This window comes from Emydura macquarii, unplaced genomic scaffold (assembly GCF_026122565.2).
Source record: "Emydura macquarii macquarii isolate MOO-44397 ecotype Brisbane River unplaced genomic scaffold, CSIRO-AGI_Emac_v2 contig_1027, whole genome shotgun sequence".
In the NCBI taxonomy this organism is placed as follows: domain Eukaryota; kingdom Metazoa; phylum Chordata; order Testudines; family Chelidae; genus Emydura; species Emydura macquarii.
This window is the reverse complement of record NW_027131164.1, coordinates 17,548,622-17,573,566: the sequence shown is the minus strand read 5'-3', so window position 1 is coordinate 17,573,566 and position 24,945 is coordinate 17,548,622. Positions and strand designations below refer to the sequence as shown.

At 43.3% G+C, this 24,945-nt stretch overlaps 1 protein-coding gene across 2 annotated transcripts in view; it reads right to left on the bottom strand.

Moving 5' to 3' along the window:
- Positions 1-24,945, bottom strand: part of EIPR1 (EARP complex and GARP complex interacting protein 1) — a 155,536-nt gene that overhangs the window by 23,561 nt on the left and 107,030 nt on the right. For both annotated transcript variants that reach the window (XM_067544832.1, XM_067544833.1), the window contains exon 6: positions 6,987-7,123. In XM_067544832.1, the coding sequence (XP_067400933.1) occupies positions 6,987-7,123 (137 nt within the window). The remainder of the gene's footprint in view (positions 1-6,986; positions 7,124-24,945) is intronic.

The window sequence follows — 24,945 nt, the reverse complement described above, 5'->3', positions numbered from 1 at the left end:
AATTCAAGGTTGTTGGTAATGTTCACAGAGCAGTTGAAGATAGCGAAGTGCTGTGTCTGGTCTTGAGAAACAAGCACTGATAGATGGGATTGCATTGTAATGCAGGTTTGGGATGATGAGAAGTGGTTGCAGAATCTTCAAATAGGAAAAGCCACATTTCTGGTTCTGTGTGCCAACCTGCCCCAGCCCTCCAGTGCATGGACACCAGACTGAGCGCTGCATTGGCAGTGGAAAAGGGAATGGTGACTGCACTGTGAAAGCTTGCAATACCAGATTGCTACCAGTCTGTGGAAAATCATTTTGGAGTTGGAATATCCACAGTGGGGGCTACTGCCATGCCAGTGTGCAGAGCCATTAAACTGTCTCCTGCTATTCAGGATTGTGACTCTCAGCAATATGAAGGACATAGTTGATGGATTTGCAGCAATGGTGTTTATGAACTGTGACTGGGTAATAGATGGCACACGTATCCCTATTTTGGCACCAACTCACCTGGCCACAGAATACATCAACAGAAAGGGCTATGTTTCCATAGTTATGCAAGCATTGCTGCTTCATCGACATTAATGGGGGCTAGTCAGGGAAGCTGCATGACATTCACATCTTTAAGGACTGTTCAGAAAGCTATAAGCAGGGACATTCTTTTCCCCTAGTGGATTACCATGGGCAATACTGAAACGCCAGTAGTGATTCTGGAAGACCTATCTACTCCTAGCTGTCCTGGATCAGGAAGTCATATACTGGTCATCTCAGCAGATGTAGAATAACAGATGAATGTGCTTTTGGAAGATTGAAGGGACCCCAGCAGTGTTTACTCACTACATTGGATCTCAGTGAGAAAAATATTCTAATGGTTATTGCTCCCTGTTTTGTCCTGCATAATATCTGTGAGGCAAAGGGAGAAAAGTCACCACCAGGGTGGCGGTGGAATGACTGTCTGCTGACTTTGAACAGCCAGACATAAGGGCCCTTACACAAAGCTCAGTGCGGAACTATACAGTTAAGAGAGGCTTTGAAAGAATAATTGAACCGTCAGCCACAGTAGCATTCTGTTCTCCAGGCCTGAAGTTTTGGATGCTGTTAGGAATTATGTTGTGAATTATTATACATTTATGACAGTGTATTTTACTTAAGCTATGAATTATGCAGTGCTTCTTGTACATTTATAAATACAACTAAGTGTTTTCTTGAACCTGAGTCTCGTGGGTGCTTTGAATACTGCTATGCATTCTGCAATGTGTGTTGCAACTAGAACATTTTATTTGCAAAAAATAGAAATTTATTGGATGGCAAAAGCAGTGCAGAAAAAGAATGTGAAAGAAACACTAGACAATGGAATACAAACTTTTAACATAAATGAACAGAATGGAATTTTAAAACTGGCGAGGCAGAAAACATTTCTGTCCAGTTCAATGCACAAAGTAGTCTGTTGTGGCTACACATACAGCAATTGTGGTTCTCTCAGGTAAGTGTATGGTTTTCCTTGCTTTCTCCTGGTGTTGAGGGATAAGGGTAAGGTTGCAGCCCATGATGCCACGTGGTTTGTTGGGGTGTATTGATGGGCTACCATGAAGTTCTCTAAGGACTGCAAAGGGTGGGGAGCCTGTGATTTTTGGATCTGTACGTCAACCAGGGTCTGCAGCATTTGGCTTGCTGATGTCTAAGAAGCCCCATCATATCCTAGAGCATATCTCTCCTTTTCCTGCTGGAACTCCTGGGCCTTTCTTCTGTTGGCATTTTTCTTCTTCTTCTTTTCCATCTGGCATGTCGGCTCTGCAGGCCCTTTGTTCGCAGTCCAATGTAGCACTGAATTGCAGGATCTCCCTGAACATGTTCTCCCTAGTCCTCTTTTCTCATCATCAGGGTTAGGCATTCCGCAGTTCTGAAGGGGGCATCCGTTAAGGGCACAACAGCAACAGCTGCTGATAAAATCTTACCAATATACCATTGGATTTACAGATACAATGGAAAGAGAAAGATAAGTTTCAAAATTCCCTTTCCTTATTCCTATAAAAACCTTTAAAAAGACATGCTTATGGACACTTCAGTTTTGGAGTTCCTGGGTACAGGGGTAGGAGTGGCAGTGGGAGAGGAATTTCAGGTGCATGTAACAACAACATTTTGGTCCCTATTTCATGGGTACAAGCCCACCGCATAGTGACTATTGGCGCTATTTTCAATAGGTATGTTGATTTTAGCTGATATTAGGGTAACAGTCACAGAAAGTTACTGGTATCCCAAAGCTGCCCAAGTCCTTATGTCACTAGTCCGTTTACTGCAATGGTGCCAGTTGAACTCATTGCAGAGTAGCATAGGAAAGTGTCCTACCACAGAGGAAGAAATAAGGCATCCATTCCTAGAAATCTTTGGGAGAGGATTGCAGAGTATTTCCATGGAAGTTTCATTGAGCTCTCTCAGGAAGGTACAAGAGACATCCCTAGTATATAAACAAACTGCACCACATGCCTCCTACACGTAACCCACCAGGGGAATAAAAAGCAGATACCACCTCTGCCTCTGTTTATTGTACTGCTTCCTCTTCTCATATGATTAAACCAATGAAAAGTCGATACATGTGTCTTGTTAACTTAGCTATGGGCCAGGCAGTAATTTTAAATGTAAACATAAGGGAAGATGCATGTGCAAACTTACCCAAGTTCCCTTCCCCTTCATTGGGCTCGTCTGTGCTCAGCTGGTGGGACTGGCAAGACTGTGGTAAAGTCTCAAACAGGTCCAGGTTTGCAGCATGGACACACACTTTGTCTCCTTCCTAGTCCTCCTTGCTGTTCATGGCAGAGGTCTCTCTCTCAGACTCCACTGAGGAATCTAAAGTAGTGCGTGGAATGCTGGTGGGACGTCTGCTACATATGGCATCCAGCTTGCTGTAAAAGCGGCAGGTCTGTGGCTCAACACCAGATTGATTGTTGGTCTTTCTCACCTTGATATATGCCTGGCACAGTTCCTTTGCTTTCACATGGCACTGCTTCTGATCCCTTTGCCTGCATCCCCCATGTAATCTTTTTATAAATGTTCATATTTCTATGGCTTGTTCATAGCTCTGCTTGCACAGCCTCTTCTACCCACAGGTCCAAGAGATCCAACACCTCCTGTCTTACTCCTGTGAGTCTGGTGTATGCAGCCAACATGGTCAGCTAAGCAGTTGCACACAAAAAGAGAGAGATGCTAGGTGTACTCACCAACTTGGGCAATCAGGAAAAGGCATTTCAAAAATACAAAGAGCGTTTTTTTTTTTTGTTTTTTGGTTTTTTTTTGGGGGGGGGGGGGGGGCATCGTGCAAAGGTGGCTTCTGGTCTCCATCATGCCTGGGGGGTAGTTTACAACTGTGACCACAGTGGTCACATCACATGGAATGGGGCATTGTGGCACAGCTGAGGGAGGACTTGTAGGGTTGACAAAGATGGTGCAGTGTCTATACTCCCACTGTTTCGACCTCAGTAGGCTGACCATGTCTCAAAGCTGTTTGGGGAGGTAGTTTTACTGCATCACTGTAACAAAGTGTTTACAACGACCAGAGACAAATTTGAATGCAGACACAGGCACAAATAGTTGATGACCAGGTGACTTACTTGGTCCTAATTTTGTAATGTAGACAAGGCCCTAGAGTTCCCATTGTTGGCATATAGTTTGGGGAAAGTTTAGTTTAGCTTCTAGCAATAGTTACTTATATAGATTTTCCAGCTGGTTTCAAAACTTTGCTCTTTCACTTGTTTGTGTTAGGGTTACCTGTGGATAATGGCAGGCATTACAACCAGATGATTCTAGGCCAGTTTTCTAACAAGTGATTTCTCTTGTTATGCAATTTGTTAACAAACCAAAATATTTTCTGATAAGACCTTCCCCATCCCAAAGTGGGTACAGTAACTGCCTGTGTATTACATCCATCTCCCCCCTGCAAGAAAAGTTTTACCCAGTTAGGGTTTTTTCGGAAACTAGGAAACTACTGTTTCCTTATGTTTAACCCATCATTTTAAGCTCTGGCATTTATCATTTGGTGAGATACGGCCCTTAAACTACCTACTCATGCTCATATCTAGCAATCTGGATCATCTTAGGAAATGCGTGCAGCACGAACCAGGACTCTGGCATACATCACTATGGATGCATACTTCATCACTCTGCATACCTGGTTCCCCTATCAAAATTGCTTCCTTTGTTCCAGCTCCTGTACTATTGAGTGCCTATAGAGCAAATCTAATGAAAAAGTGGACTTTCTATACTCCAAATTCACTCAGTCTCTTCCTTCAACTACACCATCTACTGTGCTAAACAGCTCTACTTCCTCTCTTGTCTAGTCTTATGCCACACCCCCAATGGCTTTCCTCTGGATTTGACACCCTCTAAAACCATCTCTCCACTTCCTCCTTTTTGCTCAGCATCTTACCAGTTTCTTCAAGGAGAAAGTTGTCAGAACCTTACAAGAACTCTCATTTTCTCTGCAACCAGCCCTGCCTGACATCGCCCCCTTCACCCTGTGTCTGAGATCTCCCTTTTTCTAATCCATCTGTCTGATGCTTTGATCCCATTACTTTCCAAATACTAACTTTCTTCACCCTTTCTCCCGTTCTACTCTCTATCCCCTATTGTCTAAACATATGTCATGATTATCCCAATCTTAAACGTGCTCCCTTGACTGTACTTGTTTCTTCAACTACTGTCCCACCTTCTTCCTTCCCCTTTTTTCCAAGCTTCTTGAAATGTATTCTCATTGCCTGAACTACTTCTGATTTAATTTTCTCTTAGAATCCATATACTCTGGTTTCTATCTTCTCAACTTGACATACACTCTTCTTATCACTTTTACTAGTTACCTCTTTCTGCGCTAGTGTGAAAGTCTTTTTACTGTTCTTTTCCTCTTACATTTGTCTAACACACCTTCAACATCATTTACTACCCACTTTAGGGGTTTCTTCACTGCACTCCCCTGCTTCTATTCTATCCTCTCTTCAGTATCTCATCCCCCCCCTTCGTCACTCTCTGCAGATTTTTATCCCTGGTTCCCTCGTCTTACTCCTGTATTCATTAATTATGGCTGAATTCATCTACTCTCATGGCTTCAACTCCTACTTCTGCCTACTTACATGAGATTTCTTTAAGTCTGTTGGTCTGGCTCTCCTTATTGGAAAGGACCTGCCTGTTTTCCCCAATGTTAGTCAATTATGCAGCTGTGCTCCTTCCAAACTCAGAAGCTCCATGGGTCTGAAGAGTTCATCCTGCAGAATTTGGCATCTTAAAGGACAAATGATATGTGAGAATCCTAGTGTGCATCTTAGTCCTGTGAGTTCCTAAGCTCTACAGGACAGAAGCTTCAGACAAACCTTGGGGGATGAAAGAGTTGTGATTCAATACAACTATCCACCAACAGGCCCACATGCAGTTGATGAAACATTTTCATACATAGGCAAAGCATGGGTAGCTGGTGCAGAATAGTTATATTCTAGTAAATACAGTGACTCTACTTACTCAGTAGATAAATCAGACTAACTTCTTTCTAGAGATATTACTGTCTCTTTAGCTCAGAATTATTCTTGTTTGTATTTTTTCATGTACATTGCAAATAGGTCATTGGCTGAAGCCCACTGCTGTTTTTGGTTTTGGGATTGTCTAATCTGAGTCGTGATCTGTTCTATAGCTTGTTTTGTTTAGATAAACTGTAACTGTGGAGTTTGCTTTTGTAAACCATACTGTAGCACTTTATTTCAGCTACTGTCAATAACCTGAATAAATATTTTTCACTGGTGTTTATTAGTATACCTCATTAAACACAATATTCAGAAGATTTCTCCATCAGGACTAGTAAGTAGGAAAAAGCATGAAACTTAAATGTATTGTGTGCATGGTCTTTAGCACTTAAACTTTCCTTCTTAGAAAATAGTCAGGCTTTAAGCTCAAGTGTCGATACAACATACTAAAAGTGGATAATTACAGAAAACAAAAGGAGGAGCCCAAAAAATCCTCCTTCACCCTTTAACATTACCTCTTATATGTTTTATTAAAGCCAGCCTTTTTTAATAAATATGAAGTTAGATTTTTGCGTGTCCTCTTATAGAACAATTGAAGTGACAAATAAGATGCTGGAAGTACAAGAAGAAATGGTTTTCAATGATTGTATATGTATATTTAGCTTTCCTTTATTACATTAAATAAACCTTTTTTGGCACAAATACACACGCTTGGGAAACATGGGGATTTATCGCTGTATCTGGGGTTTACAGGAGCCATAGAACTAAATTTGAAGTCATTCCCCCTTTAAAGCAACAGAAGTTATTACAAGACATCCATCTTCTCAGTTTAGTGATAAATTACTGTGTGCTAAGGGGAAAAATGGTATCTTAAAAAAGCTTGCAGAGGCTTCTGTTGTTATAGCAACAGATGTGCACATCACCAGTCCTTTGCCTATCAAAATCACAACCAGAAAAGGTAAAGAGTCCCTAACCTGGTACTTTTGAAGCATTTTGTTTGTCTTGGCTCACTTATTTTTTTTTTAAATAAATTTAGTAACTGTGTGGAATAGTATGCTATAAACTTAGATATAGTACTTACTAAAATGGTAAAAGTAAATGGTAAACTTACCTCCAAATATTAAATTACTTTTAAATATCATACTATGGAGATAATTAGCGCACGATCAGTACTCTGATTTAAACAGACATTGATTTTCATGCTGAATTATGAAACAGCTCTAGTTTAAGTAATACTTTTACTGTGTACTGAACAATCAGTTTGGGACAAAGTTCAATGACACTCAATATACAAGTTAGATTTGAAGGTTAGGAAAAAAACAGAGTAAACTTTTTACTTAAGAGCTCTGAATACACCAACAATGCAATCCAAATCCATTCCATTTACAATTATTTACATAGCTATATCTTTTCCATCCTTTTTTCAAAGAGAGTCAAAAGTGATGAAAATTAACCTTCAATAGAGAGTCTATTCTGTAAGAACAAGAGAACAATTTTTTTTGTTACCTCATACTTCGTGTATCCCATCCTCGAATGGCAGTATCATTGGCTGTTGCGACCTGCGTACAATTGTGGTGTGGACTCCATCGTCCAGAAGTAAATTTTAATTGCCCTTTTCCTTCAAGTGCAGCGGAATTAGAGAGCTGTGCATTATACAAAAAAAAAGTAGTATTTACAAATAATGCTAAAATTAAAATAAATGTAGGCACAGGAGAAAAATGTCATGCTGACCTATTGCTCCAAGTGCAAGAATGTAATGTAGAGATACTGGGATAATAATGGGGACAAAACAAACAGACAGAGAAACCAACAAACCCCTAGACCATCAAGTTTGTTTTCTAGCCTACACAATATGAAGTAATTTGTACAAGGCTTATTCAGTGAGAGTCACTCAGCAGGTAATGGATATAAAGATAATTTGCTAACCTTCTTTACATTTCCAAAGAAAATTAAATCATTTCATATAATACGTTGAAACATCAGAAAGGTAACATGGGAGTATTCAAACATCTGAAGATGGTTTAACAAGCACAAATATATATGTGCATGCAGTTTCATGGAATTTCTCACAAAATATATCACATATATGTTACTCAGTACAGGACTGTTGTTCTAAACATCCAGGTGTTTGCACCCCAGGTTGAGCCAGCCAGTTTCTGAGCAAGTTGTTCTGACCAAGCGCAATGGTTGCTGACTTCTTCAAGCAATTGCAGTATGTCAATGACCAATCCAATGTCACGCCAAAGTAAACCAGGTTTGGGTCATGCTGCAGGCATTGGCCATTTAATAAAGGCACTAAAAAATTGTTAAAATCCTGGCCCATTAGCGTATACTTTCACATTTATTACTGTTTAGTAAAAGGCAGGTGATAGGTCGTATGGCGAGAGTAAAAAGTTCTAGTGAGAAAGTGCACCCCAGATCATGACAGACCTTCTCCAGGCATCTAAATATGATTTAGAAGTGGAACACCTCCACTGCATCTGTAGTATAAAGGAGGAACTGTATACATTTAGGATTTACCAAGTCACCCCACTTCTTATCACATAATCCTTTCACCACTTCTATAAAATAAAGCATATTTTTTCCCAAAAGGGAGGAACATGTGTACAGTTCAGTCAAGCTCTCAACCAACTCATGACAGATTCCAGCTGTAAAAAAAGTTATTTCAAACAAATCTACACACTTCTACAACCACAATTCCACCACAACCCACATCAAACAAAATGCAATCAAAAAGGAATTCTCTTCTATTAAACAGATAGCAAAGAGCTATGGAAGAATCAAACTCTCTCCCCTTCACCCTCATATATGCATGAATCGAGAAATGGAAGAAAAGTCATATGGCACTGAAATAAGAGCCTGTGCGAAACAAATAATTTCAAAACCAGCTTGGTTTTCTTTTGTGCCTGAATGTGAGAAGAGGAAGACAGAAAGGAAAGGTCCTATCTTCATCTCGGAGAAGGATGTTGATAAATTGGAGAGGGTTCAGGTAAGAGTCATGAGAATGATTATATGATCAGAAAACATGCTTTATAGTGATAGACTCAAGAAGCTCAATGTATTTAGCTTAACAATGAGAAGGTTAACTTGATTACAATCTATGTACCTATAGTGAGAACAAATATTTAATAATGAGCTATTCAGTCTAGTAGAGAAAGGTATAACATGATCCAATGGCTGGAAGTCAAAGCTAGTCAAATTTACACTAGAAATAAGGTGTATATTGTTAATGGTGAGCGTAATTAATCACTTGATGTTTATTAAAGGTTGTGGTGGATTCTCCACTACTGACAATTTTTAAATCAATTAAAACTGGATGTTTTTCTGAAAGATCTGCTCTAGGAATTATTTTGGGGAAGTTCTGTGGACTATGTTATACAGGAGTTCAGACCAGATAATCACGATCATCCTTCTGGTCTTAGCATCTATGATTTTGGAGAGAAGGAACAGAAGAGAAAGGAAGCTACTACACTTTCAGTAGTGAGTAAAGAATGGCCTTATTACAGGTCTCGTTTACACGAACAATCAGACAGCAGGAAGCTGGGTGTGAATCCACAGGGTACTAGTTTGCCATTGCCTAATTTTCTGTGTGGATCCTGCTAACGGGTGCCAACAGTTCATTAGAGCACTTTGATCTATTCCTCTTTGAAACAGGACAAACTCAAAGCCTGTTACCAAACAGTTAATGTTCATCAGCAGAGTCACGGCAGTTAGACCACGGCCGGCTAGTTTCATACCCCAGCTTGCTGTAGTCTCACTGTTCGTGTAGACAAGCTCTTGCAGTAACAGATCTTTTGGACCCCTGCCTGTCCGTGGTTGAAAACATACAGCTTAAAGTAAGGAATACAATGCAGGAAGAGGAAAGATGCCTGTTAATATGTCATCATTAACAGCCAAAATCACAGGCCTAAAGTTATCTGAAGTGGCTTACCCATTGTAACATTGAAAAGAGAAAAACTTATTTGCCATATATTTTTAGGGTATAAAAACAAAGGATATAATAGTCCTTTTTTCACAGAAACATTTCAGTTCTTTAAATTTACAACTCTGAAGTATCTAAAACATATTACAAGTCTTATGCTTTTGAATGATTTGAAAAATAAATAGAAATTTGAAAATATATATAATTTAAAGAATGAGAAAATTCCCTCCCCTTCTCCTTAATGAATTTTTGTAACGTAATAATTTTTACAATGCCCCTCTCTACAGCAGCTTGGCACTTTAATTACAGACAATAAACCACAAAAGAAGAACAAAATAAAAACAATTAATCAAATGCTAATAAATGAGGCTTGTATCTTGCCCTGAAGGTTGCTAGACTAAAATCTCTGATGGACCTCCCAGTACAGTGAATACAGACCCTTAATTGAGGAAGCCTTGCCTCCCAGCATGAAGTATTCAATATGTTCAAGTAGTACATACGTCTCATTTTATCATTACTGTCTTTAGAGGTTATAGGCTGAAAGATGGTATCTCAAGTAATGAAGTCCCTAAAGATCTAAATTTTTAAAGATCACCATCTGAGACAAATTAACACATGGTAGTGAACCTCGCTACACAGGAAACAGGCATCTGCATTCAGCAATAGCTGGAGCTTCAGAGTACCCCTACATAGAGGGGATTGCAACAGCCAAACAACTACTGTCAGGTTAATAATACAAAGAAATGAGTACTTTTCTGGCTAGCTGGAGATATTGAACGGCACTATGAACTGTAATACTATCTAAGATTTCCAATAGGACCCTGATGGTATCAATCATTTTGCATAAAATTGGATACACAAAATGAGAAGAGAGTGCAGACCCAGCCTTCACTCTTCCATGTTTCTCAGTAGCAACACACAACACTATAGAATCTGAGTTCAATAGAAAAGGGTTGTTAAGGCAAGTACCATCAGTATAGTGATAACACAAGAACCTCATAGTCACACCTTAATAGCTTCCTACTAGCATTGGGAAAACAGGGAAGGAGACAAGATGGAAATTTTGTAGGACCCCACATGTTAGTGCCTTTGGAGAAAACCAATTGCCTAGCAGTTGTTTCTAGTACTTTTCCAAGAAGGAATGATTCGACAAAATTAGCATGGTCACATTATCTTGTCTATTACTAGAAAAGAAACAAGCAAGCATATCAACACAGTGATAGTCCCATGCCAAGGTGAACACTGACCAACAGAGATAAAAGTAAACTGTGGAATTCAAACACGGCTGGCAATGGCTCATCACAACCTTATATATAATCTAACCCCAAAATAGGATGTGAAACAGTATGATAACTAGCAAGATGATCAGAATGCAAGGAAGGTACAGTGGAAGCTACACTAGGCAAAATGCTGAAGTCCGCATGACTCAATTTCAGGATACTTGTAGGCTCCAAAGCAGAGTTTCTCTCTGCTGCTTCTCTTCACTTTTCTTACTTTCCTTTCTACTTCCTTTCTGTCTTCTAGGTAGAAGGGTCAGATGGAAAGAAAATTGGAGGAGAAAGATTGAGGTATGTGCTCTATGGTTTCAGGTCAACATAAACTTAAAGACTGACTATAACAAGGATGGGTTGTGCCAGTAAACTGTTTACGGCACTTTTTACCTCTTTTCTTCCTAAAAGGTGGAGGCATACCATTGTCTTTCAAGCTATTCTTTTGTAGGATGAAACAAAAAGGGAGAGATAAGACAAATCACATTTCAGAAGGAAAAAAAAACTAGGGGCAGTTCTGTGAATATGCTCAACCTGAAGTAACTATTCTCAAGTCTCACTCTTCGGTAATCAACGTTAAATCCTTAAGAAACTGCTGATTCTGATTTGAAGGAGAAGTTTCCAACTATTCTATTTAATTTTGTGACCCTCTTTCTAAATCAGAATAATCTTTGGTAGCAAAAATCAAAGGAAAAGGAAAACAACCAGTACTGTACCCTGGCATCTGAATGTGAAAGGGACATTGTACTTTGAACTTTCATAATGTGACTTTTTTGAGAGAGAGACAGAGAGAAACACAATAGCTGCTGTTTTAGCACTGAGACACAAAAATTTAGAGAGAAATGGAAAAATATTCAGAGAGTGTTCATTGAGCTGGAAAAGGCCTTTGACAGAGTTGCAAGAGAAAAACCAGCTGATAGTAGATGCGGAAGAAAAGGGTCCCAAAACTGCAGCAAGATCAAGTAGATGAAGCCCATAAAAAGATTATGGTTCTACATTTTGACCTGCAGAAACATGTAGAAATATAGGAATGTCAACTTTTCAAGGTACAGATACTTTGATTTTCCTCAACTCTCCATCACTTCTTTAGAATTGTGTATGAAAAACACATAAAAAGAAGGATTAGGATTATCCCTTCTGATTAGGATGAGTATTTTCTACATGGAGACAGATTTACACCAGAAGGAAGCTGTAAAATTCTTTGACCAGCAAGCATTAGCAATTAAGATAGGCTCTTAAGATTGGAACTTTAAATATCTCATTACTTTTGTTAATGGTTATAGATATATTGGGCCTGATTCTGCTTTCAGTCAAACCTGATTTACACTGGTATAATTCAACTGATTTCAGAAGAATTATTCCTGATTAACATGTGTGTAAGTGACTTCTGAATCAGGAAAATTCTCTCCATAAGAAAAAATGTGGGATGTTTTATTTTAGTATTAGATTGTATCTTCTTTTAGTTTAAATGGATGGTTGCATATATGGTGTTATCTGGGAAAAGTCAATGGCAATGAAAGTGGTTATTTTGTGAAGGTTTGAGAAACATGTAATAGACGCTCACTGGCCAATTACTTCTTCTTTATTCTTTTCCAGAACTGAACAGGTTGTAGGACCCATGACTGCTGCTATGACATTCTAAGAAGCAATGATGCATAGTGACGCAGGACTGGAAGGGTCCTCTTAAGTCGCCACGTCCAGCCCCCTGCTACCAAAGGTGACCTAGTTACGTAATCTTGTTCATAAATTTATCCAGTTTCATCTTAAAACTAGTTAGGTAGTTTGCTCCCACTACTCCTATTGGAAAGCTGTTCCAGACTCTCACTCCTCTGATAGTTAGAAACCTTTTAATTTCCAGCCTAAATTTATTCATGGTCAGTTTACACCCATTTGTTCTTGTGTCAACATTCCATTCATCTTAAACAGTTCTTCTTCCCTCCCTGGTGTTTATCACCCTTACATACTAATAAAGAGCAATCATAATCCTTCTAAAGCATTTTTCTAGGCTAAACAAGCCAAGCTCTTTTAGTCTCTCATAAGACTGGCTCTCCATTCCTCTGATTATCCTACTAACCTTTCTATGTGCCTGTTCCAGTTTGAATTCAATAGATTATCTTAGTAGGCATTGTTTATTGTATATTATCTTCTGAGTAATGTGCTTGTAAATACATATAGTAGATGGATGTGGACTTTCTTCCTTACTTTGAAGTCTTTTCTGGATCCCAGAATTTGATGTCTCGTATAATCAACTGTGAATGACTCTAATGAGAAATTTTATGTAAAGACTTTTTGATTATACATTTGATTTTTTTTCCTTGTTAAATCTGGTCAGAACAGATTTCTTGTGCTGTAAATTGAAGCTGCATTTCAAGGCCTACACAGCTCTATTCTTGTTTGTTAATCTCCCTGCTTTTATTTTTACACACGCGTGCGCATGTGTACCAGCAGAAGAACATTCAAATGTGAAACTTTGTTTTTTAAAGTTGTGCTGTACTTTGTACTCAACAATCCCATGCAAACAGGTTGTATGGAGACACAATAAAATCTTATCTGTATTGACATCATATTCACGTTCAAAAGACCCCATATATGTGGAGGTGATGGCCTACCTGAGAAATACATTTATCATGCACTTTTAATATCACCCCGTTCTCTGCTCACTAATCCATTTCTAGGGGATTATCATTAACATTTCAATTCCCAGAACAGCATTTTTTTAAAAAATAATCTTGCTAAAGAAATGTTTCCTCCTCCTCCTCTCCTTAATTGTGGAATTTTCCCTCCTTGTTAGGGCAATAATCATTCCTGAATCAGTTTTTCTACAAATCAAATAGCCATAGCTTTGAAGTTCAGTACTTCTCAGCACTGCATAGCTAGAAACATGAAATTAATCTCTTTGGAAAGGAAAGACTCCCAGCTTTCCAGTAATCCATCAATCTTGTCTAGCCCTGGAAAGGCCTAAAATACTGGATTTAAAACTGTCATAACTTTAAGGATTAGAAAAACAGGGTTACTTACCAGTAAATGTTGTTCTTCGAGGTGTGTTGCTCATATTCATTCCAATATAGGTTGTGCACGCCTCGTGCACAGATTCCCGGAACTTTTTTCCCTTAGCTAGCTCCGTAGGGTCAGCTCACTGACCCTGTGGCCCCTCAGTCCCTTCTTTCTGCCGACTCCGACAGTGGGGACGGAGGGTGGGTGTGGAATGGATATGAGCAACACATCTCGAAGAACAGTTACTGGTAAGTAACCCTGTTTTCTCTCTTTGAGTAATTGCTCATATCCATTCCAATATAGGTGATTAAATAGCCATACCTTGGAAGTGGGTAGGAGTCAATGGTGAGCTGCTCTCATCACCACGGCTCTGTCGAATCTCGTGTCCTCTCTCGCCTGCTGCACGATGGCGTAGTGAGACGTGAAGGTGTGGACTGACGACCAGGTCGCTGCTCTGCTGATGTCCTGCAGGGGCACTCCTCCCAAGAAGGCCACAAATGAGGCCTGGGCTCTGGTTGAGTGCGCTGTCACAGCTTCTGGAAGCGGCACCTTCGCCCGCTCATACCAGGTTTTAATACAGGAGGTGATCCAGGTGGAGACGCGCTGGGTGGAGACAGGTGAGCCCTTCATCCGGTCCACCACTGCCACGAACAGCTGCGTTGATTTCCGAAACGGCCTGGTCCGCTTGATGTAGAAGGCCACGGCTCGTCTGACGTCCAGTGAGTGCCATTTCCGCTCCTTCTCCAAACTGTGTGGTTTGGGAAAGAACACGGGGAGGAAGATATCCTGGTTATAATGGAACTGAGACACCACCTTAAGCAGGTAGGCTGGATGGGGTCTCAGCCGCACTTTATCTTTATAGAAGACCGTGTAGGGGGGCTCCGAGGTTAATGCTCTTATCTCAGAGACCCTCCTAGCCGATGTAATGGCCACCAGGAAGGCTACCTTCCACGATAGGACAAGCAGCGGGCATGTAGCCATGGGCTCGAAGGGGGGTCCTGTCAACATGGAGAGGACCAGTTTTAGATCCCAGGGACGTACCAGGTCACGGACCTGGGGATACAGCCTCTCCACCCCCTTGAGGAACCTGACTGACATGGGGTGGGAGAACAGGGAACGCCCTTCCATCGGCTGGTGGAAAGCCGAGATAGCTGACAGGTGCACCTTCAGGGAAGCCAGTGCTAAACTCTGGAGCTTCAGGTGGAGCAGGTACTCCAAAATCGCCTGTATGGGCGAGCCAGATGGTGGGATACCCCGGGACCCCGCCCAACAAGTAAAACGCTTCCACTTAGCCCGATATACCAGCTGAGTGGAAGGTTTTCTCCTGCCCAGCAAAACCTGTTGGACCTGTGCGGAGCAAGCTCTCTCTCCCTCCGTCAGCCACAGAGTCTCCACACCGTCAGGTGGAGGGAGTCCAGGTCCGGGTGCAGCAGGTGACCCTGGTCCTGTGAGAGCAGGTCGTAGCGCCTCAGGAGCGGGATCGGCGTGTCGATGGACAGGTCGAGCAGCATGCTGTACTAGTGCTGCCTCGGTCACACGGGCGCAATCACTATCATGTCCACTCTGTCCCTCTTGATCTTCAAGAGGACTTTGGGCAGGAGCAGAATGGGGGGAAACACATACAGGAGGGTCCCCGTCCAGTCTAGAAGGAACACGTTGGAGAGGGAGCCCGGCTCGCGACCTCGGAGCGAGCAGAACTTCAGGCACTTCCTGTTCCAGGACGATGCGAACAGGTCCAGTTGGGGAACCCCCCACTTACGGAAGATTGAAGTCACCACCTCCGGGTGCAGTGACCAGTCGCGGCGGGGTAAGAACGACCTGCTGAGGCGGTCCGCCTCGTCATTCCTGACCCCCAGGAGGTGAGAGGCAGATATATGAAAATCATGCCTCACGGCGAAGTCCCAAAGACGAATAGCCTCCTGGCAAAGAGCTGAGGAGCGCACTCCCCCCTGCCTGTTTATATAAAACATGACCGCTGTGTTGTCTGTAAGGACCTGAACCATCCTGCCCCTCAGGAAATTGAGGAAGACCTTGCAGGCCAAGCGGACCGCCCTGAGCTCTCTCACATTGATATGGAGAGCCCTCTCGTCTGGTGACCATAGTCCCTGGGTGCTCGGGTCCTTGCTGATGTGGGCCCCCCACCCCTCGTCTGAGTCATCTGTTATCAGGGTCACTGAGGGAGCCAAGTCTCTGAGGGGATGCCCCTTAGAACCCCCCGGGGTCCCTCCACCAGTCCAGGGAGGACAGTACCTCGGCGGGAACCGTGACCACCTTGTTCAGCAGGTGTCTGGCTGGTACATAGACTGAGGCCAGCCACCCTTGGAGAGGCCTGAGCTTGAGGTGAGCCAGCCTCACCACATAAGTACATGCCGCCAATGTGTCCCAACAGCCGAAGGCAGCGCCTGGCTGTCGTCGTGGGGGACCTGTGCAGATCGTCGATTATGGCAGCCATGTTCTCGAACAGAGTCTGAGGGAGGAAGGCTCTGGCCTGGGTGGCATCCAAGGTGGCCCCTATGAACTCTATGCGCTGCACTGGGGTGAGCGTGGACTTCTGCTCATTGATGAGCAGCCCCAGTCTGGTGCATGTGGCGCAGGTAAGGGCCAGGCTGTTCCTCACATGGACCCTGGACTTGCCCCGGATCAGCCAGTTGTCCAGGTATGGGAATATCTGTACCCCTCTGTGGCGCAGGTGGGCCGCTACCACTGCCATACATTTCGTAAACACTCTTGGCGCAGACGAAAGGCCAAAGGGTAGGGCTGAAAACTGTTAGTGGCATCCATCTACCATAAACCGTAAGAACTTTCTGTGACCTGGAAGGATAGTGATATGAAAGTACGCGTCCTTCAGGTCGAGGGCGGCATACCAGTCCCCTGGATCTAGGACGGGAATGATGGAGGCTAGGGAAACCATATGAAACCTGGTGCGTCTGACGAACTTGTTCAGACGGCGGAGGTCCAGAATTGGCCTCAGGCCCCGCTTGGCCTTGGGGATTAGGAAGTACCGCGAATAGAATCCCCTTCCCCGTGGAGGAACCTCCTCTACCGCCCCGAGCGTGAGGAGGCAGTTGACGTCCTGTATGAGGAGTTGGTCGTGAGAGGGGTCCCTGAAGAGGGACTGGGTAGGGGGAGAATTGGGGGGGAGGCTGTAAGTTGTAGGGCACAGCCCTTGAGGACTATGCCGAGGACCCATTGGTCTGTGGTAATGGCTTCCCACTCGGCATGGTACGGCCGAAGCCTGTGTGTAAAGGGCTTGGAGAGATCCAGGGGAAAAGGAGGAGTGCCAACCTCGTGCGCCCCGTCAAAATCTTTTATTGCCCGCGTTGCCCTTGTTTGGGCCTTGCTGGGACCCCGCAGAGGACCCTTGTTGGTCGCGGCGGCTGGGCACCCTGTATCGATCCCGACCCCTCCTGGGTGGAGCAGGTCTGGGGGGCAGCCTAGGTGGAGGCTGCGGTTGCCTCTGGGTCTGAGGGCGGGTCTGGCGCCTCGAGGCCTGCGGGGTGTAGAGCCCTAGGGATCTCAGGGTGGCTCGTGAGTCTTTTAGGGCGTGGAGTTTTTCATCTGTCCTCTCAGAGAAGAGGCCGGTGTAATCAAAGGGAGGTCCTGGATTGTCTGTTGGACCTCTTGAGACAAGCCTGAAGCTTGAAGCCAGGAGCAGCGGCACATGACGATGGCTGAAGCGATCGCCCTGCTGGCAGTATCCGCTGCGTCACTGGCCGATTGAAGTGCCGCCTTTGCTACCGCCATGCCTTCCTGGGACACAGTGGCGAAGTCCACGGCCTGGTCTGGGGGCAACCCTGAGCAGAACCTCTGCAGCGAGGACCACAGGTTTAAATTGTATCTCCCAAGGAGGGCCTGATGATTCGCGACCCTCAGTTGCAGGGCCACAGTAGAGTACATTTTGCGGCCGAATAGGTCCAGCTTCTTGCTGTCCTTGACCTTGGGGGTGTTGCCCTGGCCACCCTGGTGGTCCCGTTGGTTAACTGAGTCTACCACTAGTGAACCTGGGGCAGGGTGTGTATAAAGAAAATCAAACCCCTCCTTGGGTACATAGTACTTTCGCTCAGCGCCCTTGGAGGTGGGGGCCACTGAGGAAGGGGTTTGCCAGAGGGTCTTGGCTATTTTCATCACCCTCTCATGAACCGGGAGGGCGACTTGCGAGGGGCCTGCTGACTCAGAAACCTCGAAGAGGGGGTCCTCCTCCTCTGACAATTCTTTAATCTCGAGATTGAGATTGCGCTTGACCTGCGCTTGCGGCTCCTGGAAAGTGAGCGGCCCGAGACGACGAAGATCTGCGGTGCCGACGGGGGGAGGAGCTGCTGGAGGAGCTGTAGGTGGAACGCCTCCTCCGTCTGGATGATTTACGGCGATACTTCCCAGGTCGGGATTGGGAGCAGTGACGCCTATGTTGTCACGACGTTGATCGGGGAACAGGACCGTTCACGCGATGCAGAGGCGGGTGGTGCTGAGGCAGGAGGTGCCGCGGTGAAAATGGGTACCGGCATCTGTGGCGCGCTGCGTGTCAGCGATGTTCTGCATGCCGGAGTTGGGGATTGGTGCCGAGCTGGGCTCCGCACCGGAGTACCAGAGCCCGAGCAGTGGTCCTCGCTCGAGGCGGAACTGTAGCGTCGTTGCCTCGAGCGTTTGCCTCTCGACCACCCTTGGTACCGCGGTGTCAAGGAGCTCGACGACTCAGAGTCGGAGCAGGGAGGGGAGCTCGCACTCTCAACCCTCCTCGACCATCTGGGGGGAGACCTCGACTCCCGTCTCTTCCACCCACCAGGGCAACCCAGCGCGGGTTTACCCCGAGACGCTGGTCCCGGAACCCTCGGCCGAGGGGGGAACAGAGGCGTGGGCAGACCCATGAGGGCGCGTGCCGTAGCGAAAGCCTCCAGCGTCGACAGCCCTTGCAGGAGCGCTCCCCCACCTCCAGGAGTCGGGGGAGACTCCCTGTGGGGAGATGCTGGTGCCGGAGTACTCTCCACGGCACGTGGCTGGGGCATCTCCTGAGGTACCCCCTGCTGTCCCCGTAGCAGAGGGGAGTCCATATGTGCGGCCTCCGGCAGCTTCTTTTTTGGTACCGACCACGCCGGTGCCGGTGGAGCACTCCGCACCAAGGAGACGCCCAGTGCTGTTGGAGAACACGACGGCTCGGAGTCCGGATGAAGTGCAGACTCCATTAGGATCGCCTTCAGCCTGGCGTCCCTCTCCTTTTGGGTACGGGGCTTGAAGGACCCGCAGATCCTAAATTTATCCTTCCTATGTTGCTCCCCGAGGCATCGGAGGCAACGGTCGTGAGGGTCGCTCATGGGGAAGGATTTTGCACACATGGTGCAGGCTTTAAAGCTGGTGGAGCTAGGCATGGCTCAAACTTAGCCCTTAAGGGCACTACTCTACTTAACTTAATTACTACTATTACTATAATAACTATTAACAACAACTTGAATAACAAAGAACGTGCTAAAGACTAAGGAAGGCTACTTGCGGTATGCAAGAGGCAGACGTTCCAGCAATTGTCACAGACAGAAAGAAGGAACTGAGGGGCCACAGGGTTGGCGGCGCCCTATGTACCACGGCATGAGCGCGGCACTCCAGGGGGCGCCTGAGCCCACCCTACGGAGCTAGCTAAGGGAAAAAAGTTCCGGGAATCTGAACAGGGCGCGCACACATCTATATTGGAATGGATATGAGCAATCACTCGAAGAGAGAAACCTATTTTGGTTTTATAAAAAGGTTTTTATTGTTCCCTGTGAGTCTCATACAATTGAACTCATAGTAAGTAAGGTATCTAGATGGTGTTTAAGACAGATTTCATGGCAAAATCAACCAAGATGGAAATATACAAGCTTAATAATAATTGAAACCTTTGGCCAAGATTGAAATGCTGGGAGATCTGTGATTCTGAGGGAAAACCTTCCACTGGTTTCCAAAATTCAGCTGTCAAAGGATAACCTTTGTTCCACAAGTGAGTTCTGGTTCACTGAAGAAGCAAATATCATCTAAGTGAGTCACTAAGAAATGTCCTGGAAGAAGAAGACTAATCATGGCAGAACAGTGTTTCCTAGAGAAAAACGTATTCACAAATAACTGAAGTTTCCAAAGTAGATGACACAAGCCGTGTGCTCACTATGAGATATCAGAATATTTTAGATAGGGATATGGAGGAATTGATGGAACTCTCTATGTTTCGCCTCAGAAAATCAGTAACACTGCTAGCCTTTTCAAACTAAGGCTTTTCACAGACTATCCCAACATGCTGCAATCTAAACAATCTGATTAGTCATGTATTGATATACTACTGTCCACATATTTATCTTGTTTCGTTCTTTAAACTTCCACTAACGTAATATGGGTTATTCAGATTTTTCAAGTACAGGCACATAATTGGTGTTATTGGCCAAATCCCCCCTTAGTACTTTTATCACTGAACTTTGCTCCTGGAGCCATTATTCTGCTATCACTGTCTGATGCACTACAGGCATATTTTCTACTTTGAAAGTAATAGAATTTATAAAATAAACTAGCTAAGCAACACTGGCTGAAATACTGATGGATCAGCAGTCTTTTGAATCAGAAGCTGGATATTGCTTTAATGATATAAGCATTGATTTCAAAAGTTATGCTGAGGTTAAATAATATGTATCACTTTTATAGCTCTTTTCATCAGCAGATGCAAAGTGCTTTACAGAGGAGGTCAGTATCATTACCATAAATAGATTTGTTGTGGCTTAACTAGCTAGATAGTCATGATGAGCCTATAGATCTAAAAAATCATGAGAAGACCCCCAATACTGGTGATGGAGGAAAAACCAGAAAACAAGTATTTTGCAGATGAAAGTTAATTTAGGGGAAGAAAAAGCAAATAGTAGGTATCTAAACTGACAGCAACACATTTTAGTAACTAGAACGCTGGCCAAAAAAAATGAGAAAACCCCCTAAAAATTAAACATTCATTAGAAGATATTTTATTAAGTAAGTGTGACTAATGACAGACTGGACAGAGTCCCAAAAGAAATTATATTTGATACAGACTGGAATTAGGGAGAAACATGGTAACTCTGATGATTGTGTTTGAAAGAATGACCAGGATAGTGAAAATCTAATTAACATTCAAGAGAATCTTAAGCAAGGGAAGACAGAGCTGCCCAAAGGGAGCAGAGAAGAAGAGAGAAAATGCTAAACACGTCGGTAAGAACCTAACACTTCAATCGGACAAGGACAGTTACTGCATGCAAATAGACTTTATTCCCCCCCAAAAATAGTTTGACAAGAGTTTTAAAAGGTTCCTGAGGAGTGCTGTGTGTTACATAAAAGGAAATTAGAAAAAGAAGACTAACGGCATATTGGGCTGCAATAGTAGGAGCATTGCCAGCAGATCGAGGGAAGTGATTATTCTCCTCTACTCGGCACTGGTGAGACCACATCTGTAGTACTGTGTCTAGTTTTGGGTACCCAGTTACAGAAAGAATGTGGACAAATTGGAGAAAGTCCAGTGGAGGGCAACAAAAATGATTAGGGGACTGGGGCACATGACTTAGGAGGAGAAGCTGAGGGAACTGGCTGTATTTAGTCTGCAGAAGAGAAGAATGAGGGGAGATTTGATAGCAGCCTTCAACTACCTGAAACGGGAGTTCCAAAGAGGATGGAGTTAAGTCTGTTGTCAGGGGTGGCAGAAGACAAGGAGCAATGTCTCAATTTGCAATGGGGGAGGTCTGGGTTGGATATTAGGAAAAATAATTTCACTAGGAGGGTGGTGAAGCACTGGAATGGGTTACCTAGGTAGGTGGTGGAATCTCCATCTTTAGAGGTTTTTAAAGGCCCTGCTTGACAAAGCCCTGGCTGGGATGATTTAGTAGGAGTTGGTCCTGCTTTGATCAGGGGGTTGGACTAGATGACCTCCTGAGATCCCTTCCAACCCTAATCTTCTATGATTCTATGGTATCTGGCAATTAAGTCCCTCCATAAAAATGAATGCAATGGATATTAAGCTAAAGAACACAGACTGATGAACTTTTCAGAGGGCTGGATTTAAGCAAATCTCATTGTCAATTTGCTAATATAAAATATTATTTTGCAGCTCAAATGGCAATGAGGTGGTTTGGGACACTGGACATTAATACCTGGTTACAAGCTGTACAGGAAAGACACTAGAAGAGTCATATCTAAGGGATATCATAGAATCTAGGAAGATAAACATTTTGAGTGGACAGAACCACACAGTTGAACCTATATTTATACAAACCCAAGATGTAAGAAGGTAAATATATTAGTGGTGTTATACTACTGGCCTCTTAATCAAGGAAAGGAAATTACATGCACAATATTGAAAGACAGCAAAATCTAACAAAATGATGATAATGGTGGGACTTCAATTACCAACGTATACACTGGCTAAATAAGCACAATGGGACATAGTTTAGAGAAACAATTTCTTGACACAGAGTGCTACTTCTTTGAACAATTAGCTCTGGAGCACCCAACAAGACAAGCTATTCTTAATTTAAGTAACATACAGGAGCTAATTTAGACGTGACAGCAGCTGAGCCATTACATAATAATGACCACAATAAAATTAGGCCCAACATTCTTGGGACAGGTAGAGTACCAAAAAGTGACATAGTGACACTAAACTTTAGGAAAGGAGATTTCAATAAAATGAAACTCTTAGTCAAAAATGCCCTAAAATTAAAAGTAGAAGTAGTAAAATCCTTAGATGTGGTATAGATGCTACTTATAAAAAACAAACAAACAAAAGTCTCAAAAGACAGGTGTATCCCTGAACAAAAAGGGAACCAGGAAGATTAAGAGTAAATCAGTATGGCTAAATGGAAAGTCCAAGATGCTATTTGAACCAAACAGAAATCCTTCCAAAGTTTGAAGTCTGGTCCTGGTGAAGCCCATAAATAGGAATGTGAAGTACAGCAGGCGCAAGGAAGAGTTCAGCAGTTCTGCAGAAAAGGACATGGGGGTTACAGTGGACAAGAAGCTGGATAGGAGTCAACAGTGTGTCCTAATTGCCAAAAAGGCTAATGGCATATCGGGTTGCATTAGTAGGAGCACTGCCAGCAGATCGAAGGAAGTGAGTATTTTTCTCTATTCGGCATTGGTGAGGCCACATTTGGAATAGTGTGTCCAGTTTTGGGCCCCTCACTACAGAAAGAATGTGGACAAATTGGAAAGAGTCCAGCAGAGGGCAACAAAAATGATTAAGGGACTTGATCATGACTTATGAGGAGAGGCTGAGGGAACTGGGCTTGTTTAGTCTGAAGAAAAGAATAAGGGGGGATATGATAGCAGCCTTTAACTACCTGAAAGGAGGTTCCAGGGGGGATGGAGCTAGGCTGTTCTCAGTGGTAGTAGGTACTTGCTAGGAGCAATGATCTCGAGTTGCAACGTGGGAGGTCTAGATTGCATATTAGGAAAAATCTTTTCACTAGAAGGGTGGTGAAGCACTGGAATGGGTTATCTAGGGAGGTGATGGAATCTCTATCCTTACAGGTTTTTAAGGCTTGACTTGACAAAGCCCTGGCTGGGATGATTTAGTTGGGGTTGGTCCTGCTTTGAGCAGGGGGCTGGACTAGATGACTTCCTGAGGTCCCTTCCAACCCTAATCTTCTATGACTCTACAAAGAGGGAAACAAGAAGGGTTAAAATGGATGTCTCTAAGCAAATAACCTAAGATATAAAACAAATACGGGATTCTTTAAGTGTATCAGAAACAAAGTTATTTAGGTCAGTCAGATCAGAGAGACTGTGAGGAACTTCAAAAAAAAATTAAAACAAGTCAGCTGATTGGGCAATGCAATGACAAATGAAATTCAATGTTGATGAATGCAAATGAGCACATATTGAATGGAAAAATTTAAAATACTCATACACGTTACAGGATTCTAAATTAATTGCATCAACTCAAGAAAAGGGTCTGAGTGTCACTGTAGACGGCTCAAAGGAGACCTCTGCACGATATGCAGCTGCAGTCAAAAAATTAACGAGATGTTAGGATGCATAAGGAATGGGATTGTGCATAATACAGAAATTATTATAATGGCTTTATATAAATCAGTAGGGTGGCCTCACCTGGAACACTGTGTGCAGAACGGATCACCACATCTCAAAAATGATATTACAGAAGCAGGTGGGATTCAGAGACGACCTAAGAGAATTCAAGGGTATGGAAAAATTCTCATGTAAACAGAGACTGAAAAGATTGGGACTGTTTACCTTAGAAAAGAGACAAATAAGAGGAGACATGACAAAATATAGAAAATAATGAACAGCAGAGAGAAGGTAGATCGGGAAATGCTGTTCTCTATGCTAACTAAAGTACTTCCCGAGCTGCGTTCCAGGGAACTAATAAACCTGATTGTTTTGACAGCACTGCTTGGTATCACTGCAAATGCTTTGTGAGGTGCATTAATCCTTGAAGAGTGTACAAATTTCCATCATGAGTCTGTCTCAGTTGGATTAACCGAACAGAGCTCACAGCGTGAAGCAAGAATACTGAAGGCCCAGAGGTCCAATCTAAGGAGGCAGTGAAGCCACAGGCCTTAACCTGGAGGAAGGAAGGGACCTGTAAGGGGTGTGGCACACCGAAGGGGTTCCCCATAAAGACTGTTTCAAAGCTGGGAGTGTAGCACCAGTAGATCCGTGACAGGTGTATCATGGGACAAAGTATGAAGGTGTTTGTTTTTAAAATTTAACAAGTGGGCAGTGAAGGCAGGCATCATGGACCAGTCAGAGGTAAGCATGATAGGTAGGGTGGGGATTGACGGTTAAGGTTGAAAGTGAATATATGCAGTTTGATGTAACAAAGAAGAAACCACAGGAGGAATTCAAAGAGATGGGATGATGTGGTCAAAGCGATATGGTGGGAAAATGATCTTCGTAGAAGCATTCTGAATGCATGTAAGTGGAGCAAAATTGCATTTGTCAAGGTCAGAGAATGTTGCATCAAGATGTGAGATGATAGAACCTTTTGATTATACTCTCAGGTTTCTTTGGTGGATAGGTGTGAACCAAACCACATGGGAATTGCAATACTGGATCAGATCCATGGACCACCTAGTGCAATATTTTTGTCTCTGAAAGTGGCCAGTAACAAATGATTCAGAACAAGAAAGTGCAAGAATCATGCAACAGGCAGATATGGGATAATCTGTATATTAATCTGTATATATAATCCCCTATATTAGATGTTATCTTGATCTCTAATAGTTAGAGATTGGATCAATCCAGAAATATGAGGTTTAATAATCATCCAAAACTTATTATTAATTATGTTAAC